Raw genomic sequence first — 27,635 nt, 5'->3', positions numbered from 1 at the left:
AGAGATTTATAACATTTCTCTGTACTGTTGTTGGCTTTTTGTTCCAAAATTAGAACCTTTTGTGCATAGATTTACTGTTAAATGCGACAAATATTTAAAATATAAAATTCTCTCAGATCAAATTTTATATTTTAAAAAATTACAATATCTGTGACTGTGATTAGTAGGTGGTATGGCAGTCTTAATTTGTTTAAATTATACATGTAAATTACTTTTCTTGTAAAGAATATCATTTCGAATTTATGAATATTATTCACTTTTTATCCTTTGAACTTTCTTGATTCTATTGTCATATTTATTTTGTTCAGTAATTTTAACCAGAAAGAATGACTTATTCTACCTAGTCTTATCCCTATCACAAAGAACAGTTGAATTATGTTTTCAAACAAAGCCGAATAATCAAATAAAAAATTTCCTTAAATACACAAAGTAGCATTTGTTCCATGTCACAATGCCATGTCATCTCTCTCCGTGATTAACATTTGAATTTATACCTGTGAGTCCGTAACACTTTCTCATACTGTTTTTTTTTTTATTTTTTTCTGGTTTATGTTATTTGTTTGGTTTTCAACGGTACTCTCAGAAACCCATAAAAATTAGACCCAGTCGAAGGAATTCCAATAGGAACCCACATACTCTTTACTGGGTTTTCTTCAATCTTTGACACTTGAAGCTCATGCAGTCATATGAAAACCACATTGTCGATGTTGTAGTTGTTTAAGTTTTGGAATTTCAAGGTGTGAGTAATGCGAGTCAGTGCAGTGCATCACCTTGTCTGGTGGGTGGGTGGATACCATTTTTTTGCCTTAGAATAACCGCAGCCTTGGCTTTATTAGCATTTATTTTAGGTTTAAAGATCCAAAGGTGAAGTGGCATTATCTAGTTTAGTCTTGGTTTCTGGGCATTTATTAAGTATCACTTAGTTCAAGGAATTTTATAAGATTTTGAAGAGTTAAGTTGAAGTAAGAGCATGATACCAAAATCAATGGTTCTGAGATGGCCAAAAGAAAAAGACTATTGTGAAAGTGAGGGGATAAAGATGGAGTTCAAAGTTTTGGCTTCAGACAGAATTGAAAAGCATGAGAGTTTCATAATAAGGCCTAGAATCAAGTTGTGGATGACTAGGGCCATTACAATTGTGGTACTTTGGACTAGTCTTGTTCAGCTGATTGCACTAGGGGAATTGTTGGGGCCAAGTTTGTTGAAGGGCATGCCCCATTGTTTCAGTACCCGTGCTGTAGAAAAGGATTTGACTCTAGCCAAGGTTCTTCTCCCACCCAAAAGTGAGTTCTAGGCCTGTCTTATGGATAATTATTTGTAGTTCTCTTCTGAGTGTTACGAATTTGAAAAAACAAAAAATTGTCATATGAATGATGATTTGATGCTGTTTTTTTTTTCTTTTTTTTTTTCAGAAGTCTTTCTCATTTCATTGTCTGCTATCCCCTCTCCCCCACACCTATAATTTTCTTCTTTTGTGCTGAAATTTTATGATTTCTTATGCATGTCTCTTCTGAATATGATCATTTTTGTCATCAGGAATTTATAGGAATAATGGTTATCTTCTGGTTTCATGCAATGGAGGACTCAACCAAATGCGAGCAGCGGTAAGTTCTTTGCTTGGTATCTTCACTGCAATCAGCATCACTATTGCAGTAAAAGTATGATTCATTTCTTTTGAAGTGTTTATTCCTCATATTGTTTTTCCTGCAGATATGTGACATGGTTGCTATTGCCAGACACTTAAATGTCACTCTCATAGTTCCAGAGCTGGACAAGGCCTCTTTCTGGGCGGATTCAAGGTTTGCAGATCATTCTTTTGTCATAACTTCAAGTTTTGAAACCATTCCTTTTTGGACAGTTATGATTGACATGTCTTCGCTTCATTGACATTCTGTCCCTTCGATGTGGCAGTGACTTCAAAGATATATTTGATGTAGATCATTTCATTACCTCCTTGAGAGATGAAGTTCGGATACTAAAGCACCTACCACCTAAGGTCAAGATAAGAGTTGAAAAAGGACTATCTTACTCAATGCCACCCATTAGCTGGTCTAACATCTCATACTATGAAAACCAGGTTTCTGCTTGGTTCAAATTATCTCTGCACACTTCAGATTTTGACTTGGCACTTCATTATAAGTTAGCAACTAATTGTCCTTAACTACTTAAATAGGTGCTGCCTCTGCTGCTGAAACACAAGGTCATACACCTAAATAGAACAGATGCAAGACTTGCAAACAATGGACTTCCTGCTGAGATTCAAAAGCTACGGTGCCGAGTAAACTTCAATGCCCTGAGGTTTACTTCTCAGATAGAAGAACTTGGCAGAAGAATAGTCAAGGTTTTGAGGGAAAAGGGACCTTTCGTTGCACTTCATCTTAGATATGAGATGGACATGTTGGCCTTCTCTGGTTGTGCTCATGGTTGTGACAGCAAGGAGGAGGAAGAACTAAGAAGAATGAGGTAATCTAAATCATGCATTGATGTGTTGCAACAGTCATTTTGTTTCTACAGTTTTCCTTTGAATGTAATTTTTGCAAACTGGTATTTCTTAGATATGCATATCCTGGCTGGAAGGAGAAAGTTATTGATTCTGAGCTTAAGAGGAAAGATGGTCTATGCCCTCTAACCCCCGAGGAAACTTCCCTAGTATTGACAGCACTTGGAATAGATCACAATGTTCAAATTTATATTGCTGCTGGAGAAATATATGGTGGAGAGAAAAGGATGGAAAGTTTACTAAGAGATTTTCCTAATCTGGTGAGTAGAGAGAAGCAAATTATATATGCTGTGTATATGCAAATTCGTGGCACTAACATTTTTCTAACTCTGAGATAGGTAAGAAAAGAAACTTTGCTGGAACCTTCAGAATTGATGTATTTCCAAAATCACTCCTCACAAATGGCTGCAGTGGATTATCTTGTTTCTCTAGAAAGTGATATATTTATTCCAACATACGACGGGAACATGGCTAAGGTTGTGGAAGGCCATCGCAGGTATTACCTTGTGTCTTTCTCTAATTTCTGTTATCTACTTAGTGATCTGATACAAAAGAGTTTGCAGAATTAGCTGCACTTTTGGCACAACCTGTTGCTATTCACTCTTTTTATTTAGATTTTTTCACTTAATTTATATGATATCATGTGTAGTGATGAGATATAAATTACTTTGGCTTCTCTTCAGATTTCTAGGATTCAAGAAAAGTGTTCTACTGGATAGAAGGGTTGTGGTAGAGCTAATAGACCAATACTACAATGGGTTGTTGAGTTGGGATGATTTTTCCACTGCTGTGAAAGAAGTTCATGCTAATCGTATGGGAAATCCTAAAACAAGAGTTATCATTCCTGAAAAACCCAAAGAAGAAGACTACTTTTATGCCAACCCTCAGGAATGTCTGCAATTACTAGATGAACCATTGAAAAACACATAATCTTGGCTCTGATTTAATCACAGCTCAGAAGCCAAAGTAACTATTCTGTAAATGAAATAGACTCCAAATGAACTAAAGGAACTGTGCCTCTGCCAAATGGTCCACATATAGAGGACTTTGTTTCCTTTGTAGCATTTCCACATATAGTTCTTTATCATATGAATAATAATGATATATTTTCTTACTGATTCCCCTAATACTTTATTAAATGGAGAATAATAAAATTAAATGTATTTAATGTTTTAATAACATATAATGTACTATGTGTTTCTTTCATTAAGAGGATTTATAGGAAGATTTGGAATAACAATGTATTAGAGGCTTACAGACACAAAATGCAGAAGAATAACACTGAATTTTCTTCATTCTGTGTTAAGAAACTTAACTAGTTGCATATATCTGTGTTAACTTTCATTAATCATAGTTTGCTACATCAATGACTACTCTTCCTTTGAAGTGCTGATGCTATTAGTTTTTATTGACTTTTGCTTTTGCATTCCATAAACAGTGGTTTTGGTGGGAGCAGAAGGGTATTGTTGTAAATTGCAACTCCAATTTTATATTGTAACAGTATAATGATTTAAGTAATGATTATGATCCTTAATATGTGTGGCTTATATCTTAATCAAAATAAGAAGACATGTCATTCTGTTTTATTTAAACCCGTATTCACAGATCCCTAAATTTAAACAAATGCTATAATCAATATTGTGCCTGGAGGACAGTGTTTATGAGTGAGTGATCCAAAAAAGGCTTAGAATTTCTAGAAAAAGCATTTTCCAAGAATATACTCTTTTTTTTTTCTTTATACCTTTATTTATCCCCCTTATGAGTAATTAAGTAATTTGCTTAATTTAATGTTTTCCTTAAACAAAAAATTGTTTCCATCATATTGCTTGTCTGCTTCTCATGGACATCATTAACTTTAATTTGCAAGCCTAATCACTTCGATCTAAAAAACGCGTGCAACATTTTATGACCGTAATATACTGAAAGATAATTATAAGAAATTTGGATCAATGTTGATAATTATGAGTAAAAAAATACAATTAATTGATGATAGTACATCTTAATAATAAAATAATCATTGATTCACTATCAAGTTAGTCATTAAAATATTTTAATGATAAAATAATCTTGCAAGACTCAGTAAACATAATTGCATGTGTTTTTACATTTAAGGACAAAAATAAATAGTTTTCTTTTTGATAATTAAGTTAGAAATGTCTTACAATTTAAAGAAAAAATTAATTATTTACTATTAAAAAATATTTAGTGAGATATTAGTTCTTTTTTAGAGTTTCGAATTCACAATTTAGATGTAAACATTTAAAATTATTCAAAATAGGTTTGGGTTCTAGAAAAATCATACATACACAAGTAATAATAACTTGATTTTAAAATATACTAATGTCATGTCATGTGATTGTCCCAATTTTATTTTTTGGTATTCCATTTTGACCTACCTTACTTGTACCTTACGTACTGCAAAAGTAATTTATGGGCACTTATTATTCAGATCACAGCTTCGTATAAAAAAAAATTCAAGTGTATTAAATTATATAATATGATAAAAAAATAGCAATAATAAATATGCCTGTTACCGAAATACTCATATATCATCACTTTTAAGTATACTTGTTTTTATACCATTATGTTAATTTATTGTTCTCTAAGTCAAATAATTTCATAATTAAACCAATGCTTCACAAAAATAAGTATGCATGATATCATAACAAATTTTATAGGAATAAGCACTTTAACTAAAATTACTTTATATGTAAAATAAAAAACCATACAATACAAACTAATATATGATAAGGTTTCTATATCATTATATTTTATATGATCGCGTGTCTTTTAAAAAATGTAGTTTTAAAGAATATTTACATTTATAATATAAATTATTAAAAATGAAAAATTAGACACACAAAACTTTTACATTATAAAATAGGAAACAAGGGAATTGCATAACAATATAAAAAGGTGCGCATAAAGAGATATATAAAGTAAAATAAAATGTGTATTCGAAAGTCTTAAATCTTGAAGTTAAGACCCAAAGTCTTAAGTCGTCCATTTCTAAATCTATGATTATTTTAATGCCTACAAAAAAATCAGTTTTTAAAAGTTCACTAGAATTTTAAAAATACACATGAATCTACAGAATAAAATGAATAAAGAATATACTTTTTATTTAGAGAGAAAAAAATATTTTGTAATTATATAGTAGAAATTAAAAACTCTATTACCTGTTTATTTTTTTTCATAATTCAATTAAACAATTAATTCGCATTTGAATATTGAATTATGATAGAACAAGAAAAATAACTTTATTTATTCTCTTTGTGTATTTACATTTATTTATATAACGTAGTACAACTGATCAAAAGCTAAACAAACCGAACTTGTATGCGACAGACATAATTTTATAGTAATTCGGATTTTATGTTGATTAATTACTTCAAATTTATCTGTTGTGTTCCTAATAAAATTAATCAGAAAATTTCGGTGAGATTAGGTATCGATTCAGTTAAAACTCGTGGTGTCCTCGTACCACTGCTACTAGTTTGGTTCTACACATTGCACTTTTCATACCATTTCCTTTCTCTTCGAATTTTCTCAGCAAAATTTTTCCACTTGGACGAAACTAATGGCTAGGTCTGCAAAAGGGCATCAAGATGAATTGGAAGACGATGAAGAAGAAGAATTCCTAACTGCAAACACCTCTGCCTCTCTCAACAAAGGTTTCTCTCTCTCTCTCTCTCTCCCTCTCTCTCTGTGTGGTTTGTCTGTGCAACACCCCACAGGGTTTATCGATTGATTCATTGATGGGGGTCTAAAAGTTCTTATCTTTTTGCCTTTTCGATGGCATTCTGCCATTCAATTTTCAATTTTGAACATGGTTATTTATTACCTTGTGTGACTTGGCAGTAAAGGTGGACGAACCCAGCACGGGGAAGAGGGGGAATACGCATCGTTCGAAGCATTCAGAGACTGAGCAACGTAGAAGGAGCAAGATTAATGAAAGGTGAGCTTTGAATTAAAAAGTAGTTGTTGAGTTCATTGTTCGTGTCTGTAGTGTAGATTTTTACTGGAAGTGTGATGTGATTGTGTTAGTATTTAGGCAATGTTTGGTTGCTTGAAAAAAAAAACTATGTTTGTCTGCCAGGTTTCAAGTTCTGAGAGATCTCATACCTCAAAATGATCAAAAAAGAGACAAGGCATCCTTCTTGTTGGAGGTGCTTCATTCGACATTTAACCATTTGTTTCTTGTGTACATCTTAATGGATAATTCTTTTTCTTGTAAACTAAATTAGAATTTTTTTTTCAGGTTATCGAGTATATTCAGTTCCTACAGGAAAAGTTACAAATTTATGAGCAGTCTTATGAAGGATGGAGTCAGGAGCCAACGAAGCTAATTCCATGGGTAAAGTTATATGCAATGGTGTAATGTAAATATTTTTCAGTTTGTGTGTTCACTCTGGACCTTGATTTATGAAATCTTGCGAAATGCATGGCAATAGCTTTCCTGATATGGTTCTACCCATTATCTGAAATTGGATCTTGCAAGGGCAATATAATTGAAATTTGGACCGACACAATTGCTCGACATTGTGAGACTTGCAATTCTCTGATTGTATAAGGATTCATTTTATATAGACGGCAAAAGAAACAGATATGATTACAAAGCCTTATTCCCACTAAGCAGGGTCACCAACATGGATTTCGGCTCACCTATGTACTTGGTCATATGTCATGTACTCATGCTGCCACTGCATAAAATTTCTTATACAACAGTTTAAGTACCTTTCAAGCTTAGGATTTCGCTACTTTAAGCTGTTTCTCTGAACTCATACGTCTTCTTGTAGTTTTTTTTTTTTTTAATTTACAATATCCTTTTTCTTCCAGAGCAAGTAGCCCAGTATGCATAGTTGAATGAATTCAGGGATGGCATTGTGGCAACTTCAGTGAACTATTTGTCACAATGGTTGGTTGTGGCTTACTGCCTTGAAATAGTGACAGTAACTTTTAATCTAAAGTTTATTGTTTTCATCTTGTTATTTTCAGAGAAATCATCACGGGCATGCTGAAAATACTACAGATCCTTCTCAAACTATACAAAATGGGTCTGTTGATGAGAAAAATAACAGTGCCTCTCCACTGTTTCCCGGAAATGTACCGAACCCTATGGAGTCTGACTTCTCAATGATGACTGTTCAGAAGGGCCACGTCCCTGGTTCATCAACAGAAGCAGTTCCCCTGACCATGCAAATGCGATTGGACATGTTTGATCCAGTTGTTAGCAGTGGTATGGCAACCCAACATCTTCAGGAATCTGTTTCTAACGTTGACATGCATTCCCACACCCAGCCACAATTGTGGCTTGATAAATCAAACAAGGGCAACTATATTCTTCCACATGATAGTACAATGAAGGAACCGGAGGAGCTAGTGATTGAATCTGGATCAGATAGCATTTCTAGTGCCTATTCTCAAGGGTGAGTTTGTTGTATAAGTTCAACAGTAGTTTTTCTTCATCAATCTTGTGTTAATTATTTGCTTGAAACTACATTTAGAATGCGTGAGCAATGTGTTAGGAGTTCATAATTAATAATTCTTCCTGAATAGTAAGTAACTTATATGACAGTGAGAAGAATGGGATCTATCTATATATGTAACCATTTATAGCTCAAAGTATCATATGAATAATCCCCTCATGTGTGCTGTTGTCCATTGCATGGAATTATGCTCTTTGAAACCAATCAGGAATTTCCTTGTTTGTTTCTTTGTTCTTGATTTGAGTATAGTAACTCAGCAGAAGACAATTTTCGTCTCTTTTTAGTAGTTTATAGGTACGATAGTGTTTAACTCCCCAACTAACTTGTTAGGACTCTTACTGGTAGTTATATGTTTGTTATAGGCAGTTAGATCTCTCTTATAATCTGGAATCTTCTTTCTCTTATCTCTCAACCTTACAAATCTTACTCTGTTGTTTGAAATTACTACTATCAGTTTAAATCTTGTCGAAATCTTGTATTAAAGTGAATGAATTCATCTTGTCAAAAGTAAAATGTTGGAAATTGTACTTACAATTGAGCGTGGGAATCTATCCCTCAAATAAAGGGGAGGAAATTTGGCAAGAGAATTTTCTGTTCCCACAAAGTTGTTGCATTTGACATTGCTTTCTTCTTCACCTTCTTAATATGCAACTTTGCCTTTTAGGGACATTAATTCTTTAGCACTTGAGTCAATTACCTCAAGCATCATTGAAGGGAATATATCATTCATGCCACTGTTGATCCAGTTTTTATGTGTTTTAACAGAATTTTAGACACTCTCACGCAAGTGCTACAGTCTTCCGGGGTAGATATGTCCCAGACTAATCTTTCGGTGCAAATTGATGTTGGTAGACGAGCAAATGCTGGGTTGGTCCCCTCTCCATATAGTTCAAAGGTTCGTTTATGCTCCATGTTTTTATTACCAAGTTTGTTCTGACTTGTATTGAATTGAATTATTTTTGGAAGATACTTTGCAGCATTGTTATTGCCCTTTTGGCATAGAATTGGCGTATGACAGTATTATTCATTAGAAAGAAAAGTTAGAGGAAGTTGATAACAACGTATATCTTTATAACTGAACTGGCCAATTTACAACTAGTAAATCAATATTGTTACTTTTGTCAGTGCATTCTAATCAAATTCTAAAATTAATCTCGTATATTATTTGTTTATTCAGGTTCATGAAAATCAATTTGTGAGCAATCCAGCAATATCAGTTTCTGGAGTTGATTACTGCAATATTGAATCCGAACAAAGTTCAAAGAGGCTCAGACAAGAAGCAAGCTAGAGATCCCTTCATGCTTATTTTGTCATGAGTTTCATTATTTTTTTTGTCCTCGGATGAGAGAACAAGAGGGATTGGGTGGATCAGTTCATTTTTGCCATGCTGGTTAGAGCCAGATAAAATGTATATTATTTCAGGATACTGGTTTTGGTACCAAGACATTCAGAAATAAAATGTCACATAGGTTTGTGCTTCCACAACAATTTTCCATTTTATTGCCTTCAAGTCTACCTGATAGTTCAATGTCATAAACTCATGGTTTTGACATTTCTTTAAAAGATAATTTTTAGTATTAATGCTGCCAATTCTTGTAGGCCATGTTCATTCGATTGCCAGTCTGGATGAGAGTTTACCCGTGTGAGAATTACATCATGTTTTATAAGTCACATCAAAATTTTGTTAGAAATTACACAATATATTATTGTTAATGATGAGATTACTTCTCGAAATGACTTGTATCCAGAACCTGTTCAAGTTGTGTCACGTAACAAGGGAATGAATGTTCTGGTAATAAGCCATGAAGTCGATAATCATTATCAATATTTTTGTTTGCCAATTACTTCATTTACTCCCATAATAAAATTTGTTAAATGAGATTGCTCAAGTTAATCATTCTTTGCCAGAAAATTCATCATTGAAGATAATCTTATCATGCAAGTTCAATGTGTCAAATCCTAAAAACAGTGGATAAATAAAGTATATAGCCGGAAAATATCCTTGTCAAGGACACGGACCACAAAAGTATTTGCATGACATCCCACAACCAACTGGGGAACATTTCTTTGACAATTACTTTTTTCACCCTGGTAATTTTTTCCTGTAATTTTTCATTACTCATTACAGCAAAATATTGAAATTTCAGAATCCTTTACAAAAAAAGGATATCCCGAATATGATAAAATACTGCTATTACCCCACTTACTTTTATAAACAAAACTACAATTTTGCACAGCCTCATGGAGAAGTTTTTTGCAATATATGCTCAAAACTAGCACCTTTCATAAAGTTGGCTTTTTTAGAAGTTGGCAGTGAACTTTCTACAATTGGTTTTGAAATTTTCCAGAAATGTGTTCTTTAAAGATAAAAATTTCCATGAAGTTTTACAAAATCAATAATCCAAAATGATCAAATACTAATTCTAGATTATTTATTTTAGATTTATTCTAATTTCAATTTTTTGAAAGACTTCCAAAATATGCAATTTAACATTTTTTTTATTACACTCCAGATAATACTCGTAAGAAAGTGTTAAGATTTTGAAAAAGTATTAGGGTCATTCCATTGTCCATGAAAAGCAATTGTACATTTCTTCCTGCGACCCAAAAGAAGTAAGGCATTCAGAAAAAAATAATCTGAAATGTACAAATTGTAGGTTTTGTTGCATATACTTCACATTTGTCATGGAGCAATGCCATTTTGGAGTTTGCCACAACTAGATTGATTTCACCAATAAACTCACGTTCTGCCATTTTCAATGAGGTGCTGGTTCATATGAAAGGCATAAGTTTCCTTGGACCACACTTGGATGTATTGGTTGGTACTTGGACCACACTTGAATAAATATTCTGTCTGATGCCAATAACTCCACTTTGATGCTTACCATAATAGGCGGTTTCTACGTACATGCATGAGAGAATACCAAGGTTATATATGCCATTCATTTTATTATCTGTTTTTCCACACTTCTACATCAGTTCCGGACTTCAAAAAATATTGTAAGTTTCTTAGATCTTAATCCATAGTTCCAATGAAAAAATATAGTAAAACTGTTTAAGTGAACGAGAATATAAAACCTTTTGTAAAACAAAAAGAAATTGAAATTTTTAATCTTTTATAAAGATCAGAAACTTAAGTAAATAATGGCTACTTAAGTTGAAAGAAAAGTTGGGAGAAAATATATAACAATATCTTAGGTGTATTCATTAAGTAAATAATATGGGTGATGATTTACTTCTCTCACCAGGTATAAAAATGAGTTAAATTAGTACAGTCTGAGTATGTGCAGCAAAAAGCAGGAAGTTTTAGTAGCAAAGAATTCAAACTGCACTTAAACCTAATATTAATCACGAAGATCATGCAAAGTTACAACAAAACTGACAATGTTGTCAACAAATTAGCCTATATATTTGAGAACTTGAGCCAAAGAGAAAAAACTAATGTCATCTGATGATTCTCAGCAAACATGTTTTCTGAATTTCAGAAGTTCAGAGCCATATATACGCGGCTTTTAGTGCTTCTCTCACCCAAAGCTGAATCCAGTAAGCAACATTTGGAAGCAGCAATTGATTATGTACATGAATCTGAAGAATGCAAATCCATTATTAATTGCCAGATGAACCAGCAACACATAAGCTTGATGTCACCTATCCCCACCCTCATCTTCTTGATCCTCAAATTGATTTTCTTCTTTATTGTTCACTTCTGCATCACCTTCATGATTTTCAGCACTTTCTCTAAAGAATAACTCGGATACAGAATCATCCTCATCTACAACCTCTTCATTTTCCTTATCTTTCGATAGAGAAATTGGACCGCTGTCCATCCATGCGGGACACCGGCGAGTGACACTGAGAGCTTTCCATAATTGGGAAGTTGAAGGGCTAGAAGAATTCTTTGATACTTCAAAGGAGTCACGCCGGAGACAAGAGCATTCAGGTACTGGATGAGAGAGAAAGGATTGTAGCTTTGATTTATTTGATGCTTCTATAATTCCATCAAGTAATGTTTTTGTCAAATGCCTGCGAACTGATTCTAACCATGTACGGTTTGCATGATGCATGTGCTGCCGAATCTCATCTAGAAGTTTAGCAGCTTCCTTTCTGCACCAATGTATTATGATCACAAAGTATTAAAACTGCCCATCTTTAAATGGTATTAATGAAGATTCTGTTTTGTAATTACATATGAATTTAGCAAATCTTCCTAATCATCTTGCTCGAATACATTGCTTTTAGTTGTCTTAGTTTTTAATGGCACAACTGACAAAAAACATTGTATTAAGGTGTTGGAAAGAATTGGAACTTTCAAGCAAACATTGCATTTACATACATTGAAAATAGAGGTATTTACCTGTCAGGTCTAAATGTCTTTGATGCTGCTGACTGATATAGCCTGTGGCCCATCACCAAGCTAGCAAAATTTGGATGCCCCTTACCGTCAAGGTCAAATCCAGGGATGAATACATCAGCTTCAACACAAATCACATAATCAATAGCCTCCCATAGTAATTTATGGGCATTGGTCCTCAGTTCCATAACTGTACTATCAGGCTCGTTATCACTCTCAGCAACCCAACCCCACCAACCTTCTATGTTGTATGATTTCGGCCTCGCTGGAGGCGGAGGAAGCGGGCGAGGACGTGGACCTGCATTTTTCCAAGCTGCACGTTTTGTTACTTCTTCAGTGAAAGGTGGTGGTCCAGGAGTATCAACAAGCTTCACCTCTTGCCCATAGAGCCTAATCATCTCCCAAGGAGTGCTTAGAGAAGTTCTATCAATAACATTTTCGAACATAGCATGAAGAGGGATCAATGTCCTTTGTCCACCAAAGACTTCTCCCCCAGATACATATATAATCGTATCCCTTGAGTATCCATATGCACGCAGAAGCGTACCAATCTGCAAGAGATCAGAATGGTAAATCATATAATCAACCAGGGTAGTTCTCTCTCTCAAAACATATGGCATAACTATACATCTGCAATAAATGTAAATGATCAATCTTTGGAGAGAGTATCCTACCAATTCATTGCACATTAACTTGACTATAAACAACTAAAAGAAAATCTTACCTCCTCAGGCATTAAAGGACAGGAGCCTTTTAGTCTTTCTTCGGCCGAGTTGATTGAAAGCTTCCCCTTGACAATTCCACGTTTAATCATCCAAGACCGTTTGTGTTGAATAAGTTCAGTATGTACATCCTAGCAAAAAGACCATAATAGCTCAAATATGACGAGATGACGAAGTTTAAGAGACAGTTATCCCTGATTGATCATATACCTGGAACAGTTCAGCACAACCATGATATGCTAAAGATTCTCTAGTCATGCCAGGGTCAAATGCAATGAATGGACGGCCAGGAGCTCGTAACCTGCAATCATATAATGAACTATACATAAGCCAACAGGAGAGAAAGAGTATGAATGAGAAGAACAAACTTAATTGAGAGAAGCAGTGAACTTGCCTCTGCAAAATCTTAGCAGAAAGTTCCTGGACTTCTTGTCGAAACTTAAGAGCGTGAAAAGATACTCTGCATCTCAACCTTTGATATTCTTCAAAATCGGGAGGAAGAGTGGCCTAAGAAGGGAGGGAAAGCAAAGAGAAACAATCACTTGTAGGTACTTTTAATAAAGGCAAAATAATAACCATTTTAAACTAACAGCTTTGAGTGGTGTAGTGCAACTGCAAGCTTATGAACTAAAGACAGAAGATTGAGAAAGATAGCAGCATGAGTGTTGTACGTTACTCAATGTGGCAAAACCCTAATTCAGAAACTAAGAATACCAATCCCAGTAAAGTAATAAAACAAAGTTCCTCAATGACCCACATTTAAATTGTTCTTCTACACATCATAGAATGCCCAGAATTATAAGATCGGCAGTGTTTACAGATTTCACCAAGCCAGTTCCATTCAAACAAAAATAAACAAATTCAAAAAATAAACCTTTGACTTTGAACTCTGGAAGGAAAATTTAGATCAAAACAGGTTATGGATAGGTTGAGCAAAAGCTGCCTTTACCTTCAAGCATCCACCTTCTGAAACAACTAGTTCAACCACCGAATGTGACTTTAATACAGGGAGAACATGATGAAAATAATAAAAAGGTGATGCTGAATATGGTACTCTAAAGACAGGTATCTCTTTCTTTCTCCTTGCACCTTTTAGTTCTTTTGGAAGAGTTCTTACAACAGTGATGTCTTTTGCTAATGATAGGACAAATTGCTCTTCATTATATAGGTATGCAAAACTCTTGAACTGAGAGCTGCATAAAAATAATTATACAAAAAAATAGTGAAATAGTTTAAACACATAATTTAGATCACATTAGACTGAGTTAAACGTAAGCTTCAGTAATTTTATGGAAGAATAGTAACCTTATTCCCTTGCTGCTGGTTGTTGATTGGATCTCAGGCATAGCTAATGTAGCATTGAGGAGTCGAGCAACCACAACAACATCACATATCTGAAAAAAACAAGATAATGCTATAGGTTCAGCTCAGTATGATTTAAATATAACATGTCTTAAAACCTTAAAACTTAGAACCACCCTTACCGAATTCCTGATCTCATGAAAACCACCTCGTATCCGAACAAAAATAAATCCATTTGTTTGTGAAACAGGATCTGTGAGGAAAGATAGAGATATTTTCTTTCAGAGAGAGAGAGATAAAAAATTAAACAGTAACTTACAGAAGCACAAGTCTCTTCCCTCCAGCAAAGAACTTGTCTGATTTTACATGTAACATAAAGTATGAAAATAAAGGAAATGGTATTTAAAGTACAATATATCTTACATATAAAAACATAGAGAAACAAAATCAAATGCATGGTGAGCAACATATTTAAAGATCCAAATGTCTGATAATTTGCATGGTGAAATCTTTGGGACTATGAGCGACAAAGTCTCACAATCTTGCTATGTACACACAAAAACAAGGCAGAAAATGAAAGGAAATACACGTGCTAGAGGAAATATAAGGTCAGGGCAACATATGATCATAGTGATCAAACATTCTTACAAAGACATTAATATGGAGATACGCATACTGAAGTTCAAACTCCACAGACCCCTTCAGATAACTTGATATCTTATATTGTCAATGAAGCATGTTATTATTGATTTATTGAAGTAGGTGATATAATTGCTCATCAATGAGAAACACAAACATAAGCAGTACTACTACCCCAAGGATAAGACATAAATTTAGACTCAATTATCATGGAAAGAAAAACGATTTTGCCTAAATAAGCACTAAACTGAAGGGAACGAGTTCCAGTCACACAATATCACATCACATGCTTATATATGACAGAGGCACTGCATTGGCTTTACATAACCAGATACTCCTAAGTCCATTTCTTATAGTAATAGTAGTATAGAAAAGCCAGGAAAAAGGTGCCTAAAATTTTCTATAGATGACCTGTTTTGTTAAAGTTCAGAATCAATACTCAACTCACTTTAGCAGATAGACAACCCCAAAATAAATCACAAGTTTGGTAAGCAGAAAAGTCAATATCAAATAGACCAGTACAAAATCCTGTGATGTTTCAAGCAATAGAAGTGTTCAGTAAAAAAGATGAAACATTGAACTCACCAGCATAATTTCCTTGCGGATTTGAATCCGGATACAGTGATTCAAGACGCTTCACCGGACCCCATAATCTTCTATGAGAGGGACTCTGCAGCACAAATAACAAGAACAAATATTTGAAACAGAAAAATAAAGGGACAAAGAACAAAATTAAAAAAAAAAATCCACAAATGAAAACAGACTCCAGAAGCTAATTGGTCAGTGAATCGAATACATAGGAGCCACACCGTGCTCCAAATTCAGTTAAACGAGGCAAGCGACTGATCCCAACCAATGAACAAAAGCAACGTTGTTAAGCTTATTTCGATGAAAAAGAGAAAAGCAGAAACCAGCACAGCATATAACTAGAGCAACACGCGGAAAATGACACGGAATGTTGTCCCTTGTCATTTTCCAGAGCACAAAGCCGAAACTTGGAACCATCAACACTCCCTAGAATGTTGGGGATACCAAAGCAATGCAAAGGTAAAACCCCACTTGAAATTGTAGAAAAAGGTGAGATCTTTGGGCGAGATATGTGATTAGAGGATTACATTTGTGGGGGGAATCGGTTTCTCGAAGATGGGTCTCCAAGAGAAGATTGTGATGGAGGACTCATAGTCTGCAGCACCCATTTGAGTGAATCTAGCAAGAAGGAAGTGAATAAAGATAGAGAAAGCAGAGAGCACGAGGCCAAACAGGCCAACCCATTTCATCTTTGACTTCATTTTCAGTTCCCCTTTCATTGAGAAGTGAGAAAAAAAAATGTCTCACTGTTTCTCTCTCTTGAGAAGAGGAACTGAGAAGAGAAGAAGGAAGTGTGGAATAGTCAGAATGAGAAAAGCGTTGGAAGCAATGGGGTTGAAAAGGCACGTGTTAAAGCATGTTTTCTCATGTCTTCATACATAGCCACAAACAAGAGAGTCTTTTGTTTGTTCGAGTTGGATCAGGACAGGATCAGCTTCTCTATCTTCTTCTCTTTCTCTTTCTATTTTTTTCTTTTCAAAAATTTGTTTTGCATTTTTTTTCTTTCTTTTCCTCCCAACAAAGTTTAACAGTTTCATGGACATGGAAACGGATCCTGCACCCGTGTCTAGGCTAACCAATGAACACAGAGCAGGTAAATAGTAACTTTTATATGATATTTATATAAGATTTAAGAAAACTGTTTTTGTTCATAAATAACTTATCAAAGGATACTTATGATTGTGGTTTTTATTAATAATATTTATGTAATTAAAAAAAATCTAATAAATAATAATTCACTTCACTTCGAATCAATCATCCATGATATAAATATTTTAAATGTTAATTTTAAAGTTCAAATAAGTTTCAAGTATTTGATAAATTTAGGTATTTTAAGTTGAGTTTCTGTTAATTTTTATTTATTTATTGAGTATTTTTACAATATTTTTTGTTCAATTGAGTTTATATTATTTTTTTATTAGGTGACACCGAAAATACTTTTCATTAAACGTTATCATTTATTATTTTTTACTTTCTTTTTTCTTTACAAATACAAAAGTTTAATTTTTTTATGATTGATTTTACTCCTACATAAATAGTCAAATAGTATCCAACAACATTTTTTTCTTACCCTATTATCTTGTTCAATTGTCGCTAAAATATTATTTTATGTAATTTTAATATTAAACTATAATTTTATAGTTAATATAATAGGTGATTTTCATTGTTAGATAAATATAAACAAAAACGAAAATAAAATAAATAAAAAACCGAACTATTGTACTAGGAGGCTATGGAACAATAGTGGGATTGAACACCAAAACAAACATGAAATGAGATTGAAAAAAAAAAGTGAAAACGAAAATACGTTGATGAAAATAAAATTCTTTCGACGACCTTCACAATCTTCCAACACTGTACTTTGATTTTTGTTTTTTTCTTCTTTGTTTTAGTTTACTCTCATCCAACAATAAAAATCAATTGTAAATTAGTTACAAAACTGAGTTTTTAAATATTAACACATCATAAGAACAAATAACTAAGATGATTAAACAAAAATAATATTCAGTCACCCAATTGAGAAAAATAAATAAATAATATGAATTTATTATGTCAAGAAAAGTAATAGACTCAATGAAAAAAATACATAATTAAGATTAATCAAACATTGACTTCGACCAAGTTTACAAAATTATAAATTCCACGAATTTTATTTCATAAGAATAAAATTAAGAAACACCACGAAATACAGTTTAACTAAAAACTGTGTTCAATAATGCAACAATATTTTTAATTACTACTTATTTTTAAATCATCTTATATGATAATTTCTTAATCTTATAAAATTTTATCTACACGAATAATGAATTTGCTTTATGGTAACATTAATTTCTTAGTGATTGAAAATATAAATTATTTTTCACAATACCATTATTGAGATGGGCCACGTGCGGTGACGGTGAGACCCAAGGAAAAGGACATAAACTTATATCGTATCTTGATTGTGATTTTTCGACCAGAAGTAGAAATTATTTTATAAATAATCTTAGTGTAATTTTTATTGTATGAATTACGAAAAAGAAACATTAATTTTAATTAAATAACGATACTGAAACACTAAAAATTGTATTTAAAATTTTGTTTGAAATGAAAGGACATTTTTACAGGAATAATACTGGTTAGTTAGTTCAACTTTAAAATTATTAAAAGAAAACGCCATTTTTAGTTTTCTTTTAAATTATCAAATTATATTCATATGATTTTTAAAATCAAACTAATCAATGTTTTTAACCGCACGAAATGTTAGAAAAATCACGTCGATTAGAGATAATATTCAAAAATTTTATCCAATTGAACACGATTAGCATATTTTTTCACAATAGTAGGATTAGTATAACTTACTTCATTAAGCTTATCATCATAGAACTCAACAGTTACACTTATTTGTTCGACGTTATATTTCGATTCTGCTCTTAGAAAGGGAACATCGATTCCAACAATTCCGTCCCCATCTACTAAAACAATTGAAAATATTTCAAAAAAATTAGGCGTACGACGTACAAAAAACTCATATCACACTATATAAATGGAGTGTAAATTTCATCTTACAAACTAATCGGTTTTATGAGGTTGAACTAGACTTTAAACTCACTTCTAACATGAAATTAATAATTATAAAAACACCAACTCACATCTTTTAAATATTTAAATTTATAAAATTATTATGAAAATGCATATTTTATATATATATATATATATATATATATATATATATATATATATATATTAAGAATACGCGATTGAAGAATTTTTTTTATATTTAAAAACCCTAATTTACTTTTCTTCTTTTTTTAATATTAAAACTACCTGATATTGTGACAGATTAAACAGATAGAAAACTTTTTCTCCTTTGACCGGAGGACCTAACAAGTAGTCAAGTACCTAATTCTTATGGACAGCTATGCCACTAAGGCCTCACTTTTCTCATATTAAGAAATTATTTTTTTGCCTTTCTTAACCTAAAATGTGTCTTGTTAATGTAACGTAATACCTTTTTTTAAGGAAAATGAAAGCATGTGGTTACATTAATTTAAACACCTGGCTGTGTTAACAATATAATTTATCCCACATCTTTTCACAATAAATAAATAGAATGGAATTTTAGTTAAAAAAAAATAAAAAATTAATGGAATGTTTGAATGCGTGTGTAAAATGAGAGAGTGGACAGAGACAGAGACAGAGACGTTGAACATTTGAGTGTTGGTTTGAAAATTGGGAGTCATATTTGTATTTTTAATGAGAAGCAGAGGTGGTAAGTGAAGTGTAGTAATATGTTATTATTATTTTGCGACGGTTGATAGAGACACTATTTATTGCTCATTTGGAACGTTTGGTATTTATGCAATGCTCTTCTTCATTTATTGTAGCTTTTGTTTTGTGAGAGAAGATCTTTTCAATTCTACATGTGCCATCAAATCAAACCCTACTTTTATACATTGTTCATTCATTCCTTTTCATTTTAGGAAAACATGACCTTAGAGTATAATTACTCCTCGTCAAATTCACAAACTTTCCTTTTGTGTAATTATTATTTTTTTCATTAAGTATTTAATAACAATTTATATATCAATAACATTTTATATATTAATAGTTTAATGCCAAGTGTATTTAAGGTCATATACCAATTTATATCATATAAATAAAGATTAATTATTTCTTCACTATTATTATTATTAGGTTTATAAGGATATTAACATTTGTCATCGATCTAGTATGTATGATAATATATTTTTGGGTTAAATATATTTTTTTTATAAATTTTGATATAAAATTAGTATTTGTTTTTGATCAAAATTTTGATCATTTTAATTACAAAACTTTAAAAATTAATGTATATAATATTTTAATCTAGTTACGATATTTTTTTTACATGTCAATCACATCTCATGTTGTCATTTGAATTATTTATATCATTTGGTTTTCACTTTAATGTTTGTTAGGAAATACATTTGACACGTAAAAAATTTATCGTAATTAGATTAAAAGAATTATATTTTTTCATTTTTTAAGTTTGAAACCAGAATACGTCAAAGTTTCTGGACATAAATGAATTTCAATTTCACATCATAGTTCAAGAACTAAAATTATTTTAAATAGGTTTATTGTATAATCTTTTATAATAAAGTGATTTCTATGTTTTATTTTTTTTAGTTGAGTATAACTAACTCTCAACTTAGAATACTAAATTTTCATTAACAGTTTATAGTATGAGACTTCATATTTCAATAAAATTTTAATGTATTTTCAATTATTTTAATTTAATATTTGCACCATATCTCAACATATCATACCAATACTTCATTGATAACTATTAAGTCATCACACAAATATTTAGTGTCCATTTATCCAATTATTTGTCTCTAAATGAAATCCCATAATTCATAATATTGTTATTCAGACATACAACCTATCTCATGCTATTAAATACGCAACATCCTTAAACATTTTCTATATAATCATATTTACATATACATACCACTTATTATAATTCTAAAAAATTGTCATTATTAAACAAAAAATTGAATTTCATATTTAAATTATTGAAGCTTCTATAGTGAATCTCATATGAATCATATGTCCAGTTCATCTTATTTCCATTCAAATGAAATTTGTAGGAAGCAGATTGTATTTGTCCTTCTAATTAGAAACAAAATGATTATGAATATACATAAGAAATATAATATGAAACTTGTCATGGTTTCCAAAGTCAATATTCAATTTATTAATGATTCTGTTATCATATCACTTACCTTTAATCTTCTTTATAATTGGTAGTGGTCTAATAATACAATAATTTTATGTTGGTTTTGTACTTCGTTTATACATATTATTGAATTTGTTTTATGGATTCATGAGAAGTTATTCCTTGGAACTATTTGAAGAAATGATATTACCAAGGAAACATTTGTTGATTTATATTAGAAAAAAAACTTTTTGATTACGTAATATTTACGAACAATACAATATTTTGAACCATTGTCTGAGATTCTCTCAATGTCATTGCATTGACTCACAAAAATGATGTTACACACATTGGATTCATATAATTATTGTAATATGTGAGTGTTTGTATCACCTTATGTACATATTATTTACCATCATTCTCAACAATGTACATCACAATATACATATTATACATTATCATACATATTACATCCATGTATCTCTTTACCAACCTCGTCACTTTCCATAATTAAAAAAAAAAAAACTCATTTAAGTATCCTCATGTGTGCTTGAGTGTACCTACATAGATTAAAACTATATTTGTTGATGAACAGGTCTCTCACGATAAACACTCTCTATATTTAGATTTGTTGTATTTTACAATGAACATTACATAATCTTTTTATAGACTCTTTAACTTGACCATTCAACCACGTACATTAAATATAACAACTAACAAACCAAAATAAATAAACTTATCCAACTACTATCAAAATACTACTAGTGAACTTCTAGTCTTAAAGTATTTTCTCAATTACCATTTAAGTTTACCCAACAGCTTTTGCCACTTATTTCTCAAATATCTACTTTACACGCTTAGACGTTCTTGTAATGAGATTCAATGTTTCATCAACACTTTGATCAACAAATTCTCCATTAAGTGCATTGACGTGATTGCATGATCTACAAAATTTCATAACTCTTGCAACATTCTTGCTTGAGCAACCAACTTGTTGTGGCCTGAGGGTCAACACTTTTAGAGGAGAAAGTTGCAATCTCTTACTCAAATTACAAATTTTCACTTGTGTTATCCTTTCATCAACTTGAGTTTTTACAATGATAAATAATGAAAATCGTTACTAAATACAACTCACTTGAGGGATGTGAACAATATATTAATGTTTCTTAACCTATCTACAAGCTAAGTATTTTGTTTGAAATTTTTAAAAATCTACAAAACTTCAAATAAATTAACTAAATATCAAATTCTATACTAACAACATCACCCTCATGACCAACTATTCAAACAGAAAAAAAGAAACACAATCCTTAATATTGGATTATACAACTAACAAATGAGCTATTATCTTATGGGTTCCTCGAAGTCATAAGAGAGATATGGACATCGTTCGTTCTTCTCTTTTAATTACGTCGAAAATAAAAAACAATAGCTGTTCCCATTTTTTCACTCTACTCTTTCTTGATTTTCCAGGTTCTCTCTGTGTTACGTATTGTAACGAATAAGAACAAGGAAGGAATCTTCTAAAAAGCTTATGATGGAGATACTCTATCTTTTCCAACTTTTATAATAAATATTTATCAAATATTGGAAAATTTTGTACCAAAATATAATTTAACACTAGTTGATAATTTAATTAGTATTCACATCCAAAAATTATAAGCCCGTCATAACGTCATCACACTGGATGCATATATTTTCCAAGACTATTTTATATAATATATTTTACAAATTTAAGAGATTATATAGTAAAGAAAATTATACTAAAATGCATGGAAAAGTAAAGAAATAGAAAAATATTACATAATTAATTTTGTCAAGACACACTGCGTCATATCCACCATGGCAGAAACTTTATGTCAAATCAATTACATATCGACAGATAAGATATTATTATACTAATGTTCATGATAATCATATTTTCATCAACAATTTTAATAATAATGATGATCGTATGATACAAAGTACAAAATACAATCTATTTTAGATTTTTAACTATTCATAATTATAAGTTATCACGTCATCGACTAATTAAAATTAAAATAAAAAAGTTGAGACGATATATCCATTTGAAATACTGCCATGTGTTTGTTGTGGACCCACACGTCCCCACGTGTCCAAATTTTGTGGATGTAGTGTACTATTTTCTGAATTTTAAAAAACGTTAAACTGTTATAAAATAATAATAATAATTATCAATTTGATTTAAATAAGAATGAGTAAAAGCAGAATCGACCGTACTATCTCGTTCGCAAGAAAACGAAAAATCCTGGGCGGCGGGACAGTACCAACTGAAGCACATCATTCTCTTTCTCTTCGGATCTCACCACCGCCGTTCACGGCGGTGCCTCCGCACCACTCGCCATCGTTCTCACTTCGACCCCCCTCTCGCCGGTGACTCTTTTTCTTCTTCCTCTTCTTCTTGTTTTAATTCTTTTTGTTTTCTTGTATCTAGAATATACGTCTGAATTAATTTTCTGAACTGAATCGTTTTCAGTTTTTATAGGAATCAAACGGTTTGAATTTATTATTATCGTCTTCTTTTCCCGAGAAATTAAGGCTAAAGATTGCTTTGTGATTTTGTTGATGTTGATTTAGGTACTGTGAAGGTAAAGTCGTTAACGATGGCGGAAGCCTCTGGTAGTAAGCGTTGTGGCTTATTGGCTCTTTCTGGAGGCTGAAGAAAGGCGAGAATCTTATCTTGTTTTGTTTTCTTGTTAATTGATTTTAAAATCTTTGCGCAACGAATAAAATTTTAAAATGTCTGGAATTGTAATGTGTTGTGGATGGATCTCTGAAATTTTTGTCATTTTTTACTCTAAACTTCTTCTATCGCAATTTACCTTACAATAACAGTATTGATTATAGTAGTTCTTCATTCAATCAGATTATTGTTCTCTTGATTTTTAAGTAATTATTAAACAATATAAAAATCAATAGTATTGACATGTGATTAGATGATAACATAAATAATATTGTCAGTGTATTTTTAATTATTAAATTTATTAGAATCCTGAGATCTGTGAATTCTTACCTCAAGGTAAAGCTTGTGTTCCTCTAATTTGTGTACTGGTGGATACGTGTAGAGAAAAATGTGTATTTTTCCCTGACACTGATGTTTCTAAAGAAAAGAAGGAACCAAATTCATCGTTGGGTTGGGGCTGTAGAGTTTCACATTTGGCTATTCCAATTCGCATGATACAGTCAGATTTTACTGATGAATTTTGATAGTGGACTTTGATCCTGTGATAGAGTATGCATTTAGTGTCAGGTTTATGGCCGGATTGCTTTAAATAATGGTGGACGGTTTGTCTTTAGTTGAGTGGTTAGGGAAGTTAGAGCGTAGAAATTTTAAATTATTTAAACTTTTGAAAGATGTTTCAAGAAGTCCTTTCTTTTGGGGGCCACTTAGTACGAGGAAATGCCAGCCAGAATAAGTTATATTTTATGATACTGTTTAGATTAGGTAAAGGAAACGAAAGAAAATTAAACTTTGAAAACATAAATTACATCGGACTTTCCACTTTCAAGTGAATATGGTCGTAATTTTAGTTCTCCCCTTGGGTTTACTTGAGATCATTTGCCTCTCTTTTTCTTTCATAAGCTCAAACTATCCTGGTTCTTATTGTGACTGGTAAACACTGATTTCCTTAGTTAGGTTAGGAGTTGCTGATAGATATGCCATTATATATATTACACTGATGGAAGGTGATGCACATCGACTTCTATTTCTTTCAATTACTATAACTAATTAGGTACCTATGATCCTTCAATATAGCTAATTAAAAATCCAATTTTAAATTTGTCAGACTGTTAATTTGGGATAAAGTTTAACATCCTTTCCCTATGCTTGACTGAATATTAAGATTTAGAAAATGAATTTGCCTTCAATATGTCGGTGTAGTGATTTTATTTTTCATTTCCTAACAACTTGCGTTATCAGGTGACATCTCCGATGTAGCTGTTTTGTTGAATGAAATCTGTGGTGTAGAGTAAGCTGTTGTCATGTGAGAACATTGGGAGTTTTTGTCGCATTTGCTGAATTTACTATGATTGTGTATGGAAAAAACTCTTATCTGCAACATCAAGTGCCGGCATTCGATTTTGGTGTTTTCCTGACAGGGAAACCCTCTGCCACTGCCACCTTCGCTGCTGGCATTCAAGTTTGCCTCCTCTACTTTTCCTTTCATGTATCCTGATTTGGACACCTGTGTACATGATGAGATGGTGGTCGCAACCTTCAAAGGACCTCCTAGCGAGTGTTGTGAAAATAAGAAAATGGAAAGAAAGCCTTCTGGGAGAAGACGTGTATTTGTTCAGACTGATACTGGGTGTGTTTTGGGAATGGAATTAGATAGATGTGACAATGCCCATACTGTGAAAAGGAAATTGCAAGTTGCATTCAATGTTCCAACTCAGGAAAGCTCCCTTACATGCGGGGACATGGTCTTGAAGAATGACCTAAGTGTGGTTAGAAATGATTCTCCACTTCTTCTCACTAAGACTTTTTTACACAGGAGTTCATCTACTCCATGCCTTTCACCTACTGGCAGGGATCTTCAGCAGAGGGATCAGGGTGGGCCAATTGAGGTTATAGGTTGCTCAGATATGTTTGCAGAAACCAAACAACTGGTTAAGGATATTATGAAGGCAATAAAAGTTGGCATTGAACCAATTCCCATTCACGGTGGATTAGGTGGTGCATATTTTTTTCGGAATAGTAACGGTGAAAATGTTGCTATTGTGAAACCGACTGATGAGGAACCTTATGCACCAAACAACCCTAAAGGTTTTGTTGGCAAAACTCTTGGACAACCAGGACTGAAACGTTCAGTGAGGGTTGGGGAGACAGGTTTCAGAGAAGTTGCAGCTTACCTTCTCGACCATGATCATTTTGCGAATGTGCCCTGTACTGCCCTGGTGAAGGTCAGACATTCTATTTTTAACGTTAATGACAGGGTCAATGGTAGTATGCATCATAACAAGAAACAAATAAGCAAGATTGCATCACTACAGCAGTTCATTCCTCATGATTTTGATGCAAGTGATCATGGAACTTCTAGTTTCCCTGTTGCTGCTGTTCACAGGATTGGGATTTTGGATGTGCGAATTTTAAACACCGACAGACATGCAGGAAATCTTCTGGTCAGGAAGCTTGAAGGGTCTGGAAGGTTTGACCAGGTGGAGCTTTTTCCCATTGATCATGGTCTTTGTCTCCCTGAAAGTTTGGAAGATCCTTATTTTGAATGGATCCATTGGCCTCAGGCATCAATTCCTTTCTCAGATGACGAACTCGACTACATATATAATTTAGACCCATTTCGAGATTCAGACATGCTTAGAATGGAACTGCCCATGATTCGAGAAGCATGCTTGCGAGTTTTAGTTCTCTGCACAATCTTCCTCAAGGAAGCGGCAGCTTTTGGTCTTTGTCTAGCAGAGATTGGTGAAATGATGAGTAGGGAATTTCAGGGACACGAAGAAGAGCCTAGTGAGCTTGAGCTTATCTGTATTGAAACAAAGAAACAGTTAGATCAGGAAGAATTATTTTCTTTTGAAGCAGAAGTAGTAGACAAGGATGTAATTCAGTTTGAGTTAGATTGTGAGTATCAGGATTTGAATTTGAATACAAAAGTAGAAGAGAAACTGTCCGTGATGTCACCTTTTCAAGTTGGAGCAAGAAATGGAGTCGTTAGGAACACACTTTGTAAACTAGAGGAGAGTGTGATGGAGGAGGACGAGACTGGAAGTGAAGGAGAGTTACCCCCTTTAGGTGGTCACGAATACAATGGTGTGGGAAATGGGGTGCCTAATGTTTCAAAGCTATCTTTGTCTGTGAAAAACACGAGAGCTGGTGAAAAAGGTTGGCAGCCATCGGGTATAAAGCAAAAGGGTGGCTTTTTAGCTGGTACCTCATCTGGAAATACAACTGTGAATGACTTGCCTGCAAGCTCAAGTTTCGTGAAGTTAACAGATATGGATGAAGACAGGTGGAATCAGTTTCTTGAGAATTTTCCGAGGCTGTTGATCCCAGCATTTTTTAATTGCAGACAAGGAAATGCGAGCAAGAAGCAGAGACAGAGACTTGGAACTTCATGCCAATTTTAGGGGGAACATAGATGAAAGGTGAAGCGAGTTAATAAATAATAGAAGCTTTTACAATGTGTCCCATCCCATGGTACACATTGAATTATTATATATAGATAAATAAGTACAGAAACTTTACGTTCGGAAGTCCAGGAGGAAGAAGTATGCTGGAGTAGATAGTAGTGAAGAATTGCAGGTAGTGAGGTCTTGCATCAGCAAATAGAGCAGGGGATTTTATTCAGCAGTAGGTGTGAAGAATGTGTCCTCATTTGCTTCTTTCTATTTTTCATCTTTATGTTTACTGGTTAGTAGTATGTTGAATAATCGAGACTAGTAGATAATACCAAAATAAGTTGTGTATACCAAATGTTTTTCTTGGAGATCTAAATGATATTTCTAGTGTGGTTTGTTTGTTGCCTTTTCATGTTTTTGGAGAAGTTTCATTAAACCCTTGTATATATCGGCCATTTGTTGTGATGATCATTCCTGTGTTTGAACGTGAAAGGAAATGGGAAAGAAAGAAAGTAGGATAAAGTGAAAATAAATTAGAAAACAAGGGTTGTAGGTTGCTTAGATTAAAAGAAACTTGAAATACAAAATTGAGTAAAATAAATAAAAGTAAAGATTATATATATATATATATATATATATATATATATATATATATATATATATATATATATAACACTTTCTTTTCTTTTCGAAATCGAAGAGTTATTTTATGTAAAATTCACTTTTTTTTTTTCTTTTTATCTTTACTTATTTACCTTCCTGT

General features: G+C 32.6%; 4 protein-coding genes across 5 annotated transcripts; 3 read left to right on the top strand and 1 right to left on the bottom strand.

Annotated features, from left to right (window-relative positions):
- The first annotated feature begins 559 nt into the window (after window positions 1–559).
- On the top strand, window positions 560–3,614 carry LOC114184128 (rhamnogalacturonan I rhamnosyltransferase 1-like). The gene is made up of 8 exons (XM_028071379.1): window positions 560–1,283; window positions 1,537–1,604; window positions 1,711–1,799; window positions 1,912–2,077; window positions 2,174–2,463; window positions 2,556–2,760; window positions 2,839–2,996; window positions 3,184–3,614. Exons 1-8 carry the CDS (start codon window positions 971–973, stop codon window positions 3,428–3,430), a joined length of 1,536 nt encoding a protein of 511 aa, XP_027927180.1. The 5' UTR covers window positions 560–970; the 3' UTR covers window positions 3,431–3,614.
- Window positions 3,615–5,928: 2,314 nt separating this feature from the next.
- Window positions 5,929–9,469, top strand: LOC114183489 (transcription factor BIM2). Its single transcript, XM_028070521.1, has 7 exons — window positions 5,929–6,174; window positions 6,362–6,458; window positions 6,600–6,669; window positions 6,762–6,857; window positions 7,499–7,929; window positions 8,755–8,884; window positions 9,167–9,469. The coding sequence occupies exons 1-7, from the start codon at window positions 6,081–6,083 to the stop codon at window positions 9,275–9,277; spliced, it is 1,029 nt and encodes a 342-aa protein (XP_027926322.1). The 5' UTR covers window positions 5,929–6,080; the 3' UTR covers window positions 9,278–9,469.
- Window positions 9,470–11,171: 1,702 nt separating this feature from the next.
- Window positions 11,172–16,310, bottom strand: LOC114185558 (O-fucosyltransferase 27). Of its 2 annotated transcripts, XM_028073364.1 has the most exons (10): window positions 16,119–16,310; window positions 15,589–15,673; window positions 14,547–14,617; window positions 14,368–14,456; window positions 14,012–14,255; window positions 13,457–13,569; window positions 13,273–13,363; window positions 13,065–13,193; window positions 12,344–12,891; window positions 11,172–12,093 (listed from the first exon to the last, which is right to left on the bottom strand). In XM_028073364.1, the coding sequence occupies exons 1-10, from the start codon at window positions 16,308–16,310 to the stop codon at window positions 11,634–11,636; spliced, it is 2,022 nt and encodes a 673-aa protein (XP_027929165.1). In that variant the 3' UTR covers window positions 11,172–11,633. The 2 variants fall into 2 exon arrangements, with proteins under 2 accessions (XP_027929165.1, XP_027929166.1); XM_028073365.1 differs by lacking the exon at window positions 16,119–16,310 and having other exon boundaries at window positions 14,547–14,720.
- A 6,688-nt stretch (window positions 16,311–22,998) lies between these two features.
- On the top strand, window positions 22,999–27,279 carry LOC114185886 (phosphatidylinositol 4-kinase gamma 7-like). Its single transcript, XM_028073827.1, has 3 exons — window positions 22,999–23,167; window positions 23,372–23,460; window positions 24,717–27,279. The coding sequence occupies exon 3, from the start codon at window positions 24,962–24,964 to the stop codon at window positions 26,879–26,881; it is 1,920 nt and encodes a 639-aa protein (XP_027929628.1). The 5' UTR covers window positions 22,999–23,167; window positions 23,372–23,460; window positions 24,717–24,961; the 3' UTR covers window positions 26,882–27,279.
- The last annotated feature ends 356 nt before the right edge of the window (window positions 27,280–27,635 follow it).

This window comes from Vigna unguiculata, chromosome 5 (assembly GCF_004118075.2).
Source record: "Vigna unguiculata cultivar IT97K-499-35 chromosome 5, ASM411807v1, whole genome shotgun sequence".
Taxonomy (NCBI): Eukaryota; Viridiplantae; Streptophyta; class Magnoliopsida; order Fabales; family Fabaceae; genus Vigna; species Vigna unguiculata.
The sequence above is the reverse complement of the archived record's forward strand: the minus strand, read 5'-3'. Positions and strand labels throughout refer to the sequence as shown.